Genomic DNA, 16,328 nt, shown 5'->3' with positions numbered 1-16,328 from the left:
GGCTCGTCTGCATTCGCAGGGAACACAGAAGGGACCTGCGTTAGATGTAAGAGGAGATACACGAATGGGTCTCCAGGTAACTTGTAGTGGCCACTATAAGAAAGAGGGTGAGGTGGTATGGCTGCAGGAAGGCAGGGTTCAGGGGGGCCGTGGTGGCCTGGGGAAGCCTGGGGTCCTTCCAGCCTAAGGGGTCTGCAAAAACAGTGCAGCTGGCTGCAAGCTTTTCTCCACCAATGACGCGCTTGCTCAAGAGCCTGGTCCTGGTCAACAGGAAACAGGAGGGGTGAGGACGCAGGCCCGCCTGGGCCCGGTGCCTCGGGCCGAGGGAGGGGGAAGAATCGGCCCTGGTGTAAGCGACGCCACCTGCCCAACCTTCCCACAGATGCTGTACCAGAATGACTTACACCCGACGCCTACGCTCCACCTCACCAGCAAGAACTGGATAGAGGTTGCCGTCCCTGAAGACATCGGCTATGCCCTGGTGCAGATTCGGACCACGGGGCCTGGAGGCGACGGAACCCCGGCAGAAGTCCACATCGTGAGGAACGGAGGTGCCGCCTCCCCCCATCCCTTCCCCCCGGGAGTCTCAGGGTCCACTCAGATGCCTGACGAGGGAATCCTTCCTGCCCAAGGCAACCCCAGTCCAGCCAGACCCCAAGGGGAAAGGGGACAGCAGGCAGGAACCAAGTGCAAAGTAGTCCTGGAAGTGCCCTTGCCCCCCCACCAACCCCGACCCTCACCCCTCTGAGAGCTGGGGAGGTGAGCATGCTCTTCTCAGGGGGCCAGGGGGAGGCTGAGGCCCTGAAAAATCCCATAGGAGTGGGGCTCTCAGTCCGGAAGCCTGCCCTCCGTGAGCCTCCATAGAAAGGCCTGGGTCCCCTCGCAAGAGTGGGGTGTGGGGGGGGGGTACCCAGCCAACCCTGCCCCACGTTTCTGCCTGCCCCTTCCAGACACAAGCATGATGGTGGAGAACTCAGCAGTCTGCCCGGCCCTGCGCCCCAGCACCATCCTCTCCCACTCCATGGCCATGCTGGTCCTCATCGGCCACCTGGAGCTCTGACCCTGGTGCCCGCCCTCCACCGCCGGACACCACCTCCGAGGATGCCGCCAGCTGGCCGGCCCCTCCCGATGCCAAGATGGCCCAACACTGTGCCTGAGGATGGCTGGTTTTAAATACCTACTGTAGGCAGTGCCCCTTTTGTAGGAGGTAGAATATTTCATATTCTGCCACTGGCTAGAACCCATGCGAGGATTTTTTTTTTTTTTTTTTTAATCAAGAGGCACCAGGCAGTAATTTCCATGATGATATGGAACCCGTGCCGGGCCCTCCAGGGTGCCAGGTCTATGGGAAGAAGGGCATCGGAAACATTCCCTTCACATCCTGGGACTGCAGATGGACTCTGTCCCCTGAGGGCAGCGCCCCAGACCCAGCAGGAGCACTGGATGTGACCCGGCTGAAGTGGAACAAGGCATACACATGAGCATCCCTCAGTCTAAGGAGCGAGCCACCCCGGGACCAAGGACCCCCCTACTTTCTCGAGGGGCAGCACGGCTGGACCCTGGCACTGCCCTCGATGACTCCCTAGAGGCTCCTGCCACCTGACCGGGTGGCTGAGCACCAGGGCCCTGATGGCCGAGCCCCTACAGCATTGGGGGTGATACTCCAGACTGTGGGGGCGGGAGAGGGAGCTAACAGGGACTGAGAGGCTGGGACACCTGGTGGGGAGGGGCACCAGACTTGGCCTGACGCTGCCCTCTTAGCCAACACTGCCAACCCGACCTGTCACCCAGAGTGACAGCAGCCACCACAGGTGGCTGGGTGACCTAAGGGCTTGCCTTGGGGAGGCCCCCCACCCACCAAGACCCATTCTGCACAGTCCCTCCAGGGTTGGGCAGGAGACCAGAGACCGGTGTGTGCCCACCCCCTCTCCAGCGCGGCCTGCAGGCGCAGGACTCCACTCCCCCCCCGCACAGACCTGCTGGCGCCTGGGAGAGTGATCCGCAGGCTTCTGAGAAGGACAGAGGATAAACATGGCCCTGCCTGCTCCCAGGAAAACCCTGGCAAGACCCGTCCCCCGGGCTGCCTCAGACCGCTCTTTGGCATTTCTCCAGAAGAAAAGGGGTTAATAAATGGGACCTCCTGCCTTGTGCTCTGGGTACCTTACCAGTCACAGAACATGAGGCTTTAGAGCTCACCTTGTCCAAGCGCCTCACTTTACAGATGAAGACACTGACCTCGAAAGGGTCAGGGTCACACAGCGAGTCCGCGACGGGGCTCAGATGAGAACTCCGGCCCCCTTGTTACGGTGGTCAGGGACAGTGGGCGTGGAAAATTCTGCTTCTGGAGACTCTGGTGGGTGATCACGGGGTGAGCAGCCTGGCTGGGGCCAACCCAAGGTGTGGGCAGATTCTAGGAGACATCAGGCCCTTGCCTTCGGAGCCTCGCTTCTGCTAAGACCTCACTATGCCGTGCTGGCTTGAAGCCCCCGTGCCCCTTACCCTTGTTCCCAGAGGCCAACGCCAGGACAGGGATTCCCCAAACCCAAGGGGCAGTGGCGGCACAACCCGTGCTGACTGGTGGCCCTTGGCATCCACAAGCATCAGGACAGGTATCTCGTAGGGGACGGGCCCCCACGCCTGGTTTTTGTCGTTTACAGTGAGAGCCCTATTTTGCTATGGTTTTTTAAACTTTTAAGTCCTGCTCTATTTTCCAGGGCAGGTTTATGTTGATGTTTTTACCCACTACAGTTTTTTCAAAAATGCAAGCTCACACCTCTTCTCCCCACCACGTCTGCACCGACACCGCCCCAGCCCAGGACTGCCTCCCTGGAGACCAGGCCACACCCTCCTCGCCTGCTCCCATCCATCCCCCCGGCAAGGTGCTGGGCTCAGCTCTGTGACCCTTACAGGACCACAGACTTGGCCTCGCCTCCGTGCTAACTCCGCGGCGGTGATCAGGCCATGCCTTGCTCTGTCAGAAAGGGGATGCTCACAGGAAGAAACCTTCTTCCAAGGTTTAGCTGATTCTGTCCTCACTGCCAGGGGAGCAGGGGACAGGCGTCTGTGCTGGGCCCTCACTGCCAGGGGAGCCTAGAGCCGTGGTTCTCAACCTTCCTAATGCCGCGACCCTTTAATGCAACTAGTTCCTCAGGTTGTGGTGACCCCCAATTTCATCGTTACAAATCGAACATAATGAAAGCGATGAATCACAAAAACGATATGTAATTATAGATGTGTTTTCCGATGGTCTTAGGCGACCCCTGTGAAAGGGTCGTTCGACCCCCAAAGGGGTCGCGACCCACAGGTTGAGAACCGCTGGCCTAGAGGGACGAGGGGTTTGGCACGGTGCCTAACCAGCGCAGCTGGAGGCTGCAGCCCTAAGCTTGCCTGAGTCAACAGGCACCACCAGTGTCTTAGCTCTGAGGAGGCCCCTTAGCAAAAGGGAGGAAGGCAGGTCTCTGGGAGCTAAGGGGGGGTTCTCACTGGGAAAACTCAGTCCCAGGGAAAGCGAACCACTGTGCCGGGAGGACCTGTTCCAGGACGCAGGCCTACACTAAAACCACGTCCTGGCGGCTGGAGACTTCAGGGAGCGCTCAGGTTGAATGAGGACACGCAGGCTTGTGAAATAGAACAGCCTCTTGGACAGGAGCTCGCCTGGGGGCGGAGGAGAGGAGATGGTTTCTCGGAGTCTCTTCCTGCCCCAGGGGCCTCCGATTTTCATCTCCTCTGCTGCTCGATTCTGGGTCTCTCCTCTCTCATCCCAGGCCCAAGCAGCAAGTACTGTGCCCCCCCCCCCCCCAGTTTAGTGGCCAGTAAGTGCCTTGAGGACTAGGGACAGAGACGGGGGAGTTTCTCTGCTCAGTGTCCACGGGCTCGGCCCGCAGGCTCCTCACCGTGGCCTTGGCTACCTGGTCTCGCGGCTCTGACAGGCCCAGGGAGGGCAGCTCTCTCAGGATGGGGTCTTGGGGCCCATCAAAGTCAGGTTGTCTACTATCATCAAATGATCCAGATGCCGCCAGGAAATGAAAGGGCCAGGTCAGGGGCGGGGGGAGGGGGAGGAAGGGGGGGCCGGGGAGGCTTTTTCTTTTGATAAAGAGACTAAAGTGAGACAGAAACACCTGCAGGGAGAGCCTGGATAGCAAGAAGCTTCTACCTTCCTAAGAAAGCCTTGAGGAAGGTGGGCATCTGAAATCTAGTGAGGTGAGGCCTGGAGTGGGGGAGATGCTGCGGGGTCTCTCTCCAGGGCTGAGATCCTTAGACCCAAAGGTGCCGGCACAGGAGTCCTGGGGCGCCCATCTGCGGTGGCCCCGCCACATCACAGAGGGAGGGAGCTCACCCAGGCAGCCCGATGCCCAGCACTGCCTCCTAGCCATCCCGAGAACCACCCAGTCCGTGCTCTGGACAAGAACCCAGGCTGGCTGACGATTTTACTCCTGTATCCCTTCCCAGCCAGAGGACTGTCCTCCTGGTCTCAGAAGGACTGCCACCTGGGCTCCTGTCGCAGGGACAGCAGTGTCCTCAAACCCGGCCTGAGGCCCAGGTGTGGTGCCGATTTCCCTGGGGAGGCCTCACTGGGCTGTGTCCTGGGGATGAATGAGGTTGCCAGAGGCTCCTGGAGTGGTGTGAGGGACTAGCGAGGCATTTTAAAGGGACGCCAATGAGCCCCATGGAAACAGGTGCCCGGTAGCTGTCTATGTATATGGTCATAGGTTTGGGGAAGGTACCATAGAAGGAAACTAGAGAAGGGAAAAATGGGCCAGGTAGCTTTGCCTAGAGCCCAGGAAGCCTAGCGCCCTTTTGGGCTGGGCCCTGCCTTGGTCCCCGCACTCCAACTTACCCACCTCTCCAGGACCTGCAAAGCTGAGAAAGGCTCCGGGCCCGCAAGGCCTGGGGCTTCCTCGGACCAGGGACCTGACTCGGTGTTTGTTCAGATGGAACCACTCCCACTGGCCTGTTGTCTGTCTCTCTCTTGTACTTCTTGTAACGATAGTTATTGACTCTGGTAGCAGGCAGTTCTGAAATAAAGACGGTTTCTCCACCTGTGGAGGCAGCCCGCCAGCTGTGGGTGTTTTATCATCACCCCCAACACACCTCCACCTCCTCCTGTTCCCTAACCCCGGGCTCCTGTCCATACCTCCCCTTGCCCCCAGACAACTCAAGGCAGTCACAACGTACAGCCCGTGCTGCTCCATGCAGTCCTGCGGGGGAATCAGCCAGGTTTAGGGCAGCCCCAGCAGCACACGGCGGGCATTCTGCCAGACAACAAGATGGGCAGTCAACAGTGCCTGTGTGATGGTGCTTTCAAGGTGCCCCGGGTTTTTAAGACATTGGAGGTACTGACTCAACTCTACCCAAGAGACACAGCGACCCCCACCTGCAGAAAATGTGCCTCCAGTGTCTGCTCACAGCAGCCAGAATTGGAGTTCCTAGTCAGAGCTCCCAGCTGCAACCTCTCTCAGCATCAGCCGACACCGGCCACACTTGCGTTACGTCTGAGCGCGCGCAGGGAGCCACTTGTGCAGCCCTGTGTTCCATTCGTTCCGTGCATAGCAGGCAGGGATCCTCCCTTTTTCAGAGAACAGGGAGGCGAAGGCAGGCAGAGGCCCCTCTACTCGCTACTCAGCCTGTGCCTGGAGCTGTGCAACAGCAGCAGCAGCGCCAGCTGACAGTGGTCCCTGAGGGGCCAACATGGATGGCAGTGATACCTCAACAGGCTCATCCCTTTCACTTTGCACCCAAATGGGTGGCTGGGACCATTGGCCACTCTAGACCCCAAATTTTAGTCCAGCCAGCATCTCCTTGCCCCTCAAGGCTGATTGATTACATGCACAGAATTCAATGAACTGAATTGGGTTTGAGTCTTCACTAACACATCCGAGGGCCTTTTGTTTTCTTCCCTGTTCAATCCCTTCCCACTCTTAAGAGTCAAAATTCAAGAGTGCCATGCAGAGGCTATAAACCTAGCTCTGCACAACATTCCTTCCATGCTTGGCCACTGACGTGCTGCAGAAGTGACAGAAGTGACTCGGCTCCTCTTGGGTCTGTGTCTCCATCTGTAAAATGTGGAACCGTACCCCCATCCTCCTCCCTCCTCAGCAATATCATCTCGAGTTACCTACATAGATGTTGTTTCTATGGCCTTTGAAAGTACAGTAAGCTCTCTCCTGACGGCTCCGGCAAACTGTCAGGCAGTGAACTAACAGACATCAGGAATAACTCTGCCCCACTCATGTCCAGTCCTTCAGTCTACCAAGCAGTTCTACTCATAGGATCTCATTTGATCCTTACAATCAAGTGTTTCAAAGATGAAGACCTCAGAGGGTCAGAGCTTGCTCCATTGCACAGTCAAAAGTAGAAACAGAAGCAGAACCCAGGTCTTCTGAAACCCATCCCCTCTGAGGTAGAGAGAAAGGCGGGGGGGAGGGGGGGGCGGAGTGTGTATGTGTGTGTAAAATGTAAGATCTCAAAATAAGAGTAGTAAAGACTCCCTGTGCACGGCCTAGGCCAGTGGTCCTCAATCTTCACTATGAAGCGGAATGTCCGAGGCCCGTGGTCGGCAAACCACGGCTCGCGAGCCACATGCAGCTCTTTGGCACCTTCAGTGTGGCTCTTCCACAAAATACCACGTGCGGTTGAAACTTTGTGGCCCAGGCGCAGAAGTCGGTATTTTGTGGAAGAGCCGGTATTTTGTGGAAGAGCCACATTGAAGGGGCCAAAGAGCCGCATGTGGCTCGCGAGCCACGGTTTGCCGAGCCGCAGTTTGCCGACCACTGTCCTAGGCCACTCCCACAAAACAAACATGTGTTGACTTGTGGTTTCTATGTCTCTAGGACACCGGAAGGACCTAAAAGCGGTGACTCCCCAGTGCAGTAAGCACATCCGGTCCCAGCCCTTGGTGTCTATCCCCACACTCACAGGAGGCAGAGCTCCCTGGAGAAACAGCAGAGTCCGGTTTGGAGAAAGTCCAAATGTGGACCTGAGACTCTTGTACGAGGAAGCAAGGACATATTCGAAGTCAAACGAGTTCACATCTAAAGGACAAAGAGCTGGCTTGAAGGGACTCCTCCTAGCCAAAATTGGGGACAATTTGAATATCAAAAACATGACAACAGTAATGGATTATATACAATTCGCTGACTAAAAACGAGGATCCATTGAGACCTCAAAAATAAAGAGTAAAAAGAGCAGCTCTTCTTTACAGAAAACTACAGTCTAATAAACACAGAAATGATGAATGTAAAGAATCAACAGTTTGCAACCCCCACATGCCATCATAAGGATCATGAATGGATTCCAAAATGTTTGTGGACATTTTTTTAGAAAACCAGATAATCACAAAGTATCATCCCACAGATTAATTACAAAAGGGAAAAATATACTGGGGTGGGCAAAAGTAGGTTTACGGTTATAATACAAATAAATACAAGGATAAACCTACTTACCTACTTTTGCCTCCCCCCCCCCCCCCCATATACCTTTGGACAGGCCTAGCAACAGCAGTTCAAACTGGCATCATGCACCTACTGAGGCGATGCAGTAAGTACATGTCATCGTTTACATAGGCTCTTGTCAAAATGTTTAAGATTCATTCCTCAGAAGCTTATCATCAGGAAACAATGACAAATCTGGATTTTGGGACACTATTCAAGACCACTGACCTAGCTAGACTCTTCAACCAAATCAATGTCATGAAAAACAACAAAAATAGCAGCCGATCTGTTGTAAAATAAGGTGTAAGAGGAACAACCAAATGTAATATGTTAACTTTCACTTGCTCCTGGATCAAAAATTAAAAAGCTCTAAGATTTTAGGAAAATTAAAAAACACACACCAATTCTATGTGAGATTAGGGATCAGTTCATTTTCTTAGATGTGATGAAGATATTGCTGTCACACAGGGGAATGCCCTTCTTAGGAGGTGCATACATAATTTAGGACTAAAGGCCACAGTGTCTGTGACTAGCTTTCAAGTGGCTCAGGAAAATCAGTATTTAGGAAGATCATTGCAGCAAAATGTTCCAAGTTGATGAATTTAGGTAAAGAGTCTATGGGTGTCACCAAACCTTTCAACTTCTCTATGGGTTTGATGTTTTGTTTTGGGTTTTTTGAAGAGAACCACTGGTCCAAGTCTTGGTTTCTACTACCTCCTCTGTAGCCAGAGAGACGTGAGGTGAAGAAATACTATAATTTTCTCAGAATTAGCTTAGCTGCAGCCAAGAGCCTTTTCCCTGCTGGTTCTACAAGCCAATTATCTCAGACAGTCTGAATGGCCTCTGAGGGTCTTAGATTGGATTTCCCATGGAGGAAGGTACTAATCCTCCCTTAAGGGGCCTTGGCTGCTGTAAGAAACCAAATACACTTGACCTTTCCAGGAACACATGCTCCAGGGCACAGAGAGCTAGGAGAGAAGCAGGGGGCAAGCCAGGGAACTTTTCAGGGGAAACCTGTCAGATGAAGACTCCGTGTTTTGCCAGGAATCAATGTTACACTGAATACAGAGGGTTCACCTGGGAGGGTGGAGAGGGGCTAATAAATTATTAACATTTAGTGAGGGTCTATGATATACTGAATCAGATGTCATTGCTAACCTTGGCTCTGGTACACAGGGGCCTATGCCCCACTACAAAGCAATTTGTTCAGTATCTATTCTAAGAAATTTGAGGAAAACGAAAGCCCAACTGATTATGGGACAATTGAAACAAACGCAAGTGATTTTTAACTAAAGAGTAGGAAAGATGTCTCTCCATTCAGCTACTGTCCATTATTTTTATTGAGGAAAAAAGTGTTTCCACTAGAAAAGCCATTACTAATATATACCCTTCTGTGTGATTATGCTGCTCAGAAGGGAGGAGGTGGTGGGGAGGCATTCAAGATGTGAAGGGTAGAAAATAAATGCAAGTTCGGAAGACAGAACTGTTCCCAGCAGAAGGGGAGATGCGCGCAGTAAGGTTATCTGGGTACCTAGTGGGCAGGGAAGTTCAAGAAGAGGTCCATCTGGGACACAGTTGAGATACTGCCCACTGCTACCAGGATGCTGTCCCTTCTCCACATCCCCACTCACTCTTTTGGCTCTGGAAGCCCTCCCTCTGGCTGGTCCACAATCAGGCAGCCAGAACGCTCCCCTGAAAATCGAGCTTGGCTTCCTGAGCAGTCAAGTCCCACTTCCTGGGCAGCCGGCCCTTTAGGAGCAAGGCCTATTAGGTCTAAAGGTTGGCATTGCTATGGCCCACCCTCTGCCCACTGCACAAGGCAATGCCCAACGACACACTGGCAATCACTCCACTAGCAATTCCTATTCCCAAGGCTATAGCCACCTTCTTTCTCCATGGTGGACGGGGAGGCCTGGAATAGTTACCCAGATCCACTTCCAGGCCCTCATCTACTAACTTCTGATCCTCGGTGAGGGACTGCTGAAAATCCAGCTTCACCAACTGAGGAGGAAGGACCCTCACCCCAAAATAGAGCCTCTTGACAAGTCTCAAGTTTTTTAACAGCTGCACATCACACCGGTAGGTCCCAGAGTCCTCCTCGTGAATAGATCTAAACTTCACAAAGTGGGAACTGGCTCGGAAGGGCTTGAAGACTTCATCATCAGTGGAGATGATACCCCGAGCAAGCCTCCAGGTGAACTGGAACGCTTCCTGCCCGATCTCCAGGATGTCTGAACTCAGACAGCTCAGCTCAAATTTCTTGCCTGCGAGAACGGTGAAATGGAGCATCCCACAGACCCAGTTGGTCAGACATTCCAAGCGCTGAGACTTACACTTCCTTCTCACTCCATCAGGGCCCACCTCACAGACGGTCTCCTCCTTATAGCCAAGGCCACAGGTGACCGTACAGGTGGTGGCGTTGACAATGACTTTCCCCACAGCTTCTTGCAGCTTCTCAGGGATGGCCAGTGTTTTAGGCAAAGTCATGACAAAAGGTGGACAGAAGGTCAACACCAGGCTTCCAAGGATAAAACTCATGGTCAACGTCATCATGTCTCAGTAGACATGTCACCGCCCTCGGACAGCACCTCCAGGTGTTCCAGTTGAATCTCCTCCATGATATCATTAACTCAATTCCTTCGACATGAGATATCCTTCAAAGTTGGAAGACAGGATGCATGCACTGTCAATAAAACATTTCCACTTCATAAGCCAACGTCCAGTCCTTAACAACAGGTGAGGCCACAGGCAGGAGTCCCAATGTTGCTGCTTTACCACCTCTGCTTGTTAGTGACACCCTTACCAATCCTTTCTTTCCATTCTTTCAATGACTTTAAATCCACCTCTTGGGAAGACAAAGATCTCAGAGGCTGAAGTGAATTTCCAAACCACCTCAACTACATGACTTCAAAGAGTGAGTTTCCCTCACTCTTTCCCCTCCCCGCCAAATTGTGGATCTAATTTAAAGGGTTTTAAAACCCCAGTTAAATCTGACCAAATAAGAAATCAAGTCTTAAAAGAGAGGACTAACTTGAACTAAGTTACTGACTCTCAGTGCTCCTAAACCTTCTATAAAAAGGATTAAGAACTCTGGACTAGAAGGCAAGTGACTTATCTTTCCTGAACCGCTGTCTGATTTCTCCTTTGGAAGTTAAAACCTTCATGTCTATTTCAGGAAGGTCATTTTGAGCATCAAATGAAAAAGTGTACACGAAAATACTTTGTAAAGTGAGAGACACTGTTCCTGTGTAAGGAATTTTACATAGAAATGAAAATTCATGAAGACAAGGGCCAAGAGCTCTTTTAAAATCAACTGTTCCCAGCAAGGTACCGAGATTAAAGGCAGCTCCTCTCCACCTCCCAGGCACTTTTCCTTCCCAAGGGCACCGAAGGTGTTTTCTGGAGGAGAGGACGCACGACTCTAGGCCTGTGCCCTTCATTCTGAAGGCTAGAGCAGCTCATCTTTCACTTGGGCCAGCGTTGCTATGAAACAGCTATGATGTCAAAGGCGGATTCTGTCACATAACAGAAAAGATTAGCAGGCAAGCACTCAGACGTGATGATTAAAATCAAACACTTAAGTAGCCTTTATGAAACATCTTGCTTAAGAGATGACTCGTATTCAGTGGGTTCTGAAGCTATTTAATGTAGGGGGGAGGGGCCAGTAAAGGGGACCCGAACTGTGCTCATGCGTGCTACGCTCCTTGGAAGGAAGCTCCTCGCATGGGTTTCTATAACCTGCAGAACACCTCCTCGCACTGGTGGTGTTCTGGTTATGGGACAACTGAAACAAACACTGGCCTCTACTGAGTCGGTACACACACTTATACTGAATTTAAAAATATGAAGAGTTCATTCCTAGATGATCTTTTTCACACCTTTTGTTTGAATGGTTTATTTATAATCTTGTCCAGAGGCAGAAACCTGGTTACCTGAGCATCCCTCCCCCTCCCAGCTCTGTATTTTCACAAAGAAAGAGCCTTTTCCATCATAAAGCAAAGGGGCAGGTGAGTTTCAGAAGTGGTGAGTGCCTACAACACGCATCTACACCTGTTCTTTAATAAACATCCAATTTTATTTACAAAGCATTAAAGCTTCAGCAAGAAGTACCCAAGGCTAAGTCTCGTCTTGTACAAAACTACAGAACATTAGAAAACAGAAGGAGGGGGATGAAAAAGGGAAGAAGGTAATACGCTTATATTGTACAAATTGAGAAAATCACACTGAAATGAACAGATTTCAGGAGCTGAAAAAAATTCCAAAAGCATAAATAATTATGAGGAGCTGCTGCCAGAACCCTTTGTATCACAGTTGGCACACTATTGCAGTGCATAGCACAGATTTGGAATGGAATGTCTGCAAATGAAAATATGTCAGCCACCTACTAATCTCAACCACTGGTCTGAGATGAAATATGAAATGAAATTCACAAAACAAGCACTTGAGGAAAAAGTAGTGGCATCTAAAAATATAGACATATTCCAACTGACTCAAGGACAGATCATCAACCATGGAGTATTTTGGTTCAAAAAGATGGAAGAGGACAGAGGCTCTTACTGATGTGCTCTACTTTGATTTCTATCCCAAAATCCAAAAGGTAACCAACCTGTTTGGCTCCTAGAGGAGCGCCCACCAGCTGATAGAGATTTCACAACAAGCAATGTGCAAACTCCCCTTTGAAAACACTGTGAAAATGATGATGCATGTTAAGCACTCTGGTCAGCTAAAAGCTCTCCTCAGACCAGTGAACTCCCCACTCCCGCCTCCCCACACCCCCCCCCCCACACCCCCACATACACACACCTGGTTTCTTTACTCTGGATTTCCAGAGAATTTCAAACACCTACTGTACACATCCATCCAATATGCTACCTTTTATATAAAAGAACAGCAAAAGCAAGATGTAAAAAAATTTTTAAAAGCTAAGCAACCTTTCATAGAAAGGAAGTGACTGGAACATGTCATAAGGAAAAGGAGCTTGGATACAAGGAGGGGAAGATGCGATGACTGACAGAAGGACAGATATTCACAAGCAATGATAAGAAAGTTTTGTTCCTTCATCTGTGATTTGAACTGTGGCTGCTGCTTTGATTTTGGGTGGTTTTACTGTAGTTCTTGCATAGATTCCCCAACCCCAATAAAAAAAAAAAAGACTGCTGAGAGACACCTTGGTTTGTTTCCATCTCTGGAAGCCAGCACAAGTGAAGCAATATAAACTACTGATGATTCTTTGCTGGAGACAAATGAAACTAGCTACCTTAAAAAAAAACAACAACAAAAAAAACTACACACACACACACAAAACATGATTAATGCGAATGAACCAAACTGGAGGGAAACATGCAGTGAAAGGAAAACAAAAACCCCTCTTGAAGCCCAGCTTGAGCAAAATGGGGTCCATTGGGAAGAGGGGCCTTTCTCATCGTTCTCCCCTTTCTACAAATGTCAAATGTTTCAAGCACTCTCTTCTTTGCCCATCCTTTGTACACAATATGGAAATACAGGAGGAATCTGGCGAAAGGGTAAGTTTCAAAATGGAAGAATATGCAACAGAAGTTTTCCAAGGATACTGGTAGCAGAATTTCAGATAAGAACAAGTTACTCAAGGACGTGCACTGAGGATAGAAGGCAGGTAGGAAACAGATTAGATGAGCAAAACAAATATCTTTTCTCCAGCAACATAACTCATATTAAAGTGTAAATGAGTCAAACTCCCATGTGATGTCTTCACAAATCCGCATTCCTGAGAGCCTATTTGGACTTATGCTTGAAAGGGAAGGGACGTATACTCTTCGTTCATAATTCACTTCTTCATTCAAACATAAAATTCACTCCTTCCACCTCCTGGGCGAAGCAGAGGCATTTACTTTAAATTAAAGTCACTTTCAAATGACTGAACAGTGTCCAGAAGCCACATGATGGAAAAGTGGGGAAGACTGAAGCACTTCAAGGATCTTCATAACAGTTCAGAGATTGCTCCCCCTGCTAGAGATCAGACACAAAAAGATTTCTTTTAGTATCAATTTAGACTACTCACAAAACACTAATGGATGCTGACTGATGCAGGACAAGCACACATGGGCTAAGAATCCCCCCACTTTAAGCTAAAACCAACTCCATCCCCACTTACTCTTCTTCACTGAGGCAATAATCCAAAACCCAACCTCCACCCCGTACTTGCTCGGTACGGCCCCAAAGGGCAAGTAAGGCAAAATGATCAGAGTTCTACACACTTTCTAGGCTGTTGTTAACCATTCTCCAAGTTGTTAACAAATATTGCTTTATAACCCAAAAAGTGCCGTCAGTAAAGGAAATTCTAGGGCCCAGCATCTTCAAATCTTTCATATATGAGACTAATTAGACACTAAGTGATTAACAGTGAGCAACAAACCCTTTCCGAAGCACCCCTATTCCTTAAGTGACATTCTCATCATCACCTTAGAATTCCAGTAGGATGAAATGTTAATGAAAACTACCGTTGGCATTTCTACGTGCCAACAACTGATCAATAAATAAAATCCTCAATGGTAAAATCAAATGAACACTTTCCTGATTGTTCCATAGAAGCTGTTCAAGCTCTGAGGGACATCCTTACATGGGCTGCTGTGAAATATTAACTAGGAAGTGTAAAAAGAGAACAAGGTGAAGAAAATCCTCCCAGGTGTCATTGGGAATGGGGGAGAACATGCCACTTGAGGGAAAATGGTTAAAAAATAATGGCCCAAGTTATGGAAGTACCCATTTATACCCTTCGCTTTAAACCTGATTTTTAAAGTAAAAATTAAAGCACAAATGAAAACTGGCAATAAAAATATATTTCCATTTGCCTGAGAACAGACTGAAATTATAAACTCTTCCTGGATGCTATATTGTCAAAAATCAGATTTAAACTTTATATAGTTCAGTAAAATAAAAGTGTAGTAAGCACCTATTATGCAGATCTCTCTCAACAAAAACATAATAATTAATCTCTTGAGTCCATTTTTTAAAAGTCTCGAGATAGAAGAATCTATGCCACTTAACACTTTAAGGTTAGTTTTGCTGACTGTCCCCTCGGGTACATACCCTAATCAATCTAGTTTTAACAGTTTAAAATGAACACAACATTGACATTTTAAGCCTAAATCATGACAGGAAAACCAAAATAAACCAAAACCAGAGCAATCATACTATGAGCAAGACAAGGTACACAGAAACAGCAGCACAAGAGAAGACCTCCAGGCATTTAGTCTGCTCAAGGACACGCATTATTCAGTTGCAACAGAAAGGCAATCTACAATAACATAAAATTCAGCTGAAGATGAGCAGCTACTACTAGTACCTTTCAATAGCAGCCCAAGCCAGAGTGGCCTAAGAAAATACTGGAAATGGATTTCTTAAAATAAATGTGTTTTATTGATTTTACAGCAAGATGAAGGGAGAGGGAGAAAGGGAGGGAGGGAGAGAGAGAAAGAGAGAAACATAGATGCTCAATCAACTGAGCCACAACTGCCAGGGCTCGATACTGACTTTCAAACATTACCTTAGTCAGCTAATAAAAATCACAAAGAATGAGAAAGAATATCTAAATAGTCATCTGATTTTAGCAGAAATTCATAAATTATTTGATAATTTTTTAAAAAGCAAAGAAGGGAATTAAAACGGTCACTCGCTACCAAGCATTCAAAACAATCTCAGATTCGGGAGATGGTTAGGAGGCCCAGGGTGGTAGGCCAGCATTAGGCGGGGTAGTGGGAGCCCAAACTCAGGGAAATCTCCCCGTGCCTGTCCACCCCCAGAAGCAGCGCCTCTGTTCATCTCGGTCACTGCACTCCCATTAGACCCAAGTGCACACCAACCCCTTCATGCCCACCATCTCACGAGCCTTTAGACCACATATGCTGACAGACCACAGCTTTGTCACACTTGCCACTCATGTTTACTGCTAAGGAGCCCTAGTTCTTGGGCAATCCTTGAGCGGCCACAGGGCATTGGGGACGCTGGTGGTTCTGCCTGCATCTCACATTTTGATCTGAGGACTGTCCTCTGGAGAGTAGCTAATAAGGAAATTGTGGGGAGCCTAATAAGTGCCATATTGGTCTGGTCTTTCCAAAAAGTCCCAAGGTCAGGGTCACCCTCAACCACACTTCACGGATGTGTCTTCCCTCATCACAAAAAGTGTGTCTTCATGGATGTTATCCAATGCCAAGGAGCTGTCTGTTAGGGAAGAATTTTCTGTGGCTCTAGATTCCAGAGAGCAGATTATTTCTATATGACTTATGTGTCTTCCAACCACCCTTTGAAATGCACAACGTGCTGCTGCAATAGGAACACACTCTAGTAGCTTCGTCAGGGCTAATCAGGGCTTACGAAAGGGTTTCTTCAATAACTCCTAAATTGTAGATATTAACAGTTGTTATTTATGTAACTTGAGCAGTAACACAACCTACACCTATAATCCTGCCTTCAAATCATTTAGTTCAAATGCAAAGCTAGGGCATTTTGAGGGAGGCGACCTTGAGTTGATCCTCAGACTGAATTGATTTGGGGGGGATCCTTGCACAGGGGCCATGCTCATCTCTGGAGCATCCCAATTTTAGTGTATGTGCTGCTGAAGCAAACACCTGAACTGATTTCTGAAGACGGTTCAGCCTCAGGCATTCTGGGTCAGGTTTCATTTCTGAATACCTCAGGGAAATCTATCTACAGTGATTGTATGCTGCGTTTTACCGAGAATCTCCAAGGTGTGGAAGAACATGAAACTCAAATACCAGAGTTTTTATCTCTATGGCCTTGGGGGACTATCTGAAAATTAATAGCGTGTGTCAGCCAGCCTGTGCCAGCCACCTGTGCTTGCTCAGGGCCCTCCAAGCTGACCATCGTATTGGATGAAGCCCCACTCTTGCCCGAAAAATCCTA

At 49.2% G+C, this 16,328-nt stretch overlaps 3 protein-coding genes across 5 annotated transcripts in view; 1 reads left to right on the top strand and 2 right to left on the bottom strand.

Annotated features, from left to right (window-relative positions):
• CNTN2 (contactin 2) overlaps positions 1 to 5,044 on the top strand; it is a gene marked incomplete at its 5' end in the record, with an annotated part of 34,340 nt that extends 29,296 nt beyond the window's left edge. The window contains 2 exon segments of the mRNA XM_081112489.1: positions 383 to 551; positions 951 to 5,044. Coding sequence (XP_080968615.1) covers positions 383 to 551; positions 951 to 1,060 — 279 coding nt within the window. The 3' untranslated portion in view covers positions 1,061 to 5,044.
• Positions 5,045 to 8,759: 3,715 nt separating this feature from the next.
• TMEM81 (transmembrane protein 81) lies at positions 8,760 to 9,983 on the bottom strand (the record flags this gene model as incomplete). The annotated part of the gene is made up of 1 exon (XM_081112488.1): positions 8,760 to 9,983. The coding sequence occupies one exon, from the start codon at positions 9,981 to 9,983 to the stop codon at positions 9,204 to 9,206; it is 780 nt and encodes a 259-aa protein (XP_080968614.1). The 3' UTR covers positions 8,760 to 9,203.
• A 1,320-nt stretch (positions 9,984 to 11,303) lies between these two features.
• Positions 11,304 to 16,328, bottom strand: part of RBBP5 (RB binding protein 5, histone lysine methyltransferase complex subunit) — a 29,095-nt gene continuing 24,070 nt past the window's right edge. The window contains exon 14 of one of the 3 annotated variants that reach the window (XM_081113159.1): positions 11,304 to 13,415. In XM_081113159.1, the coding sequence (XP_080969285.1) occupies positions 13,387 to 13,415 (29 nt within the window). In that variant the 3' untranslated portion in view covers positions 11,304 to 13,386. The remainder of the gene's footprint in view (positions 13,416 to 16,328) is intronic. The other 2 variants (XM_081113160.1, XM_081113161.1) reach the window with 2 other exon arrangements.

This window comes from Myotis nattereri, assembly GCF_964212035.1.
Source record: "Myotis nattereri genome assembly, chromosome: 18".
In the NCBI taxonomy this organism is placed as follows: Eukaryota; Metazoa; Chordata; class Mammalia; order Chiroptera; family Vespertilionidae; genus Myotis; species Myotis nattereri.
The sequence above is the reverse complement of the archived record's forward strand: the minus strand, read 5'-3'. Positions and strand labels throughout refer to the sequence as shown.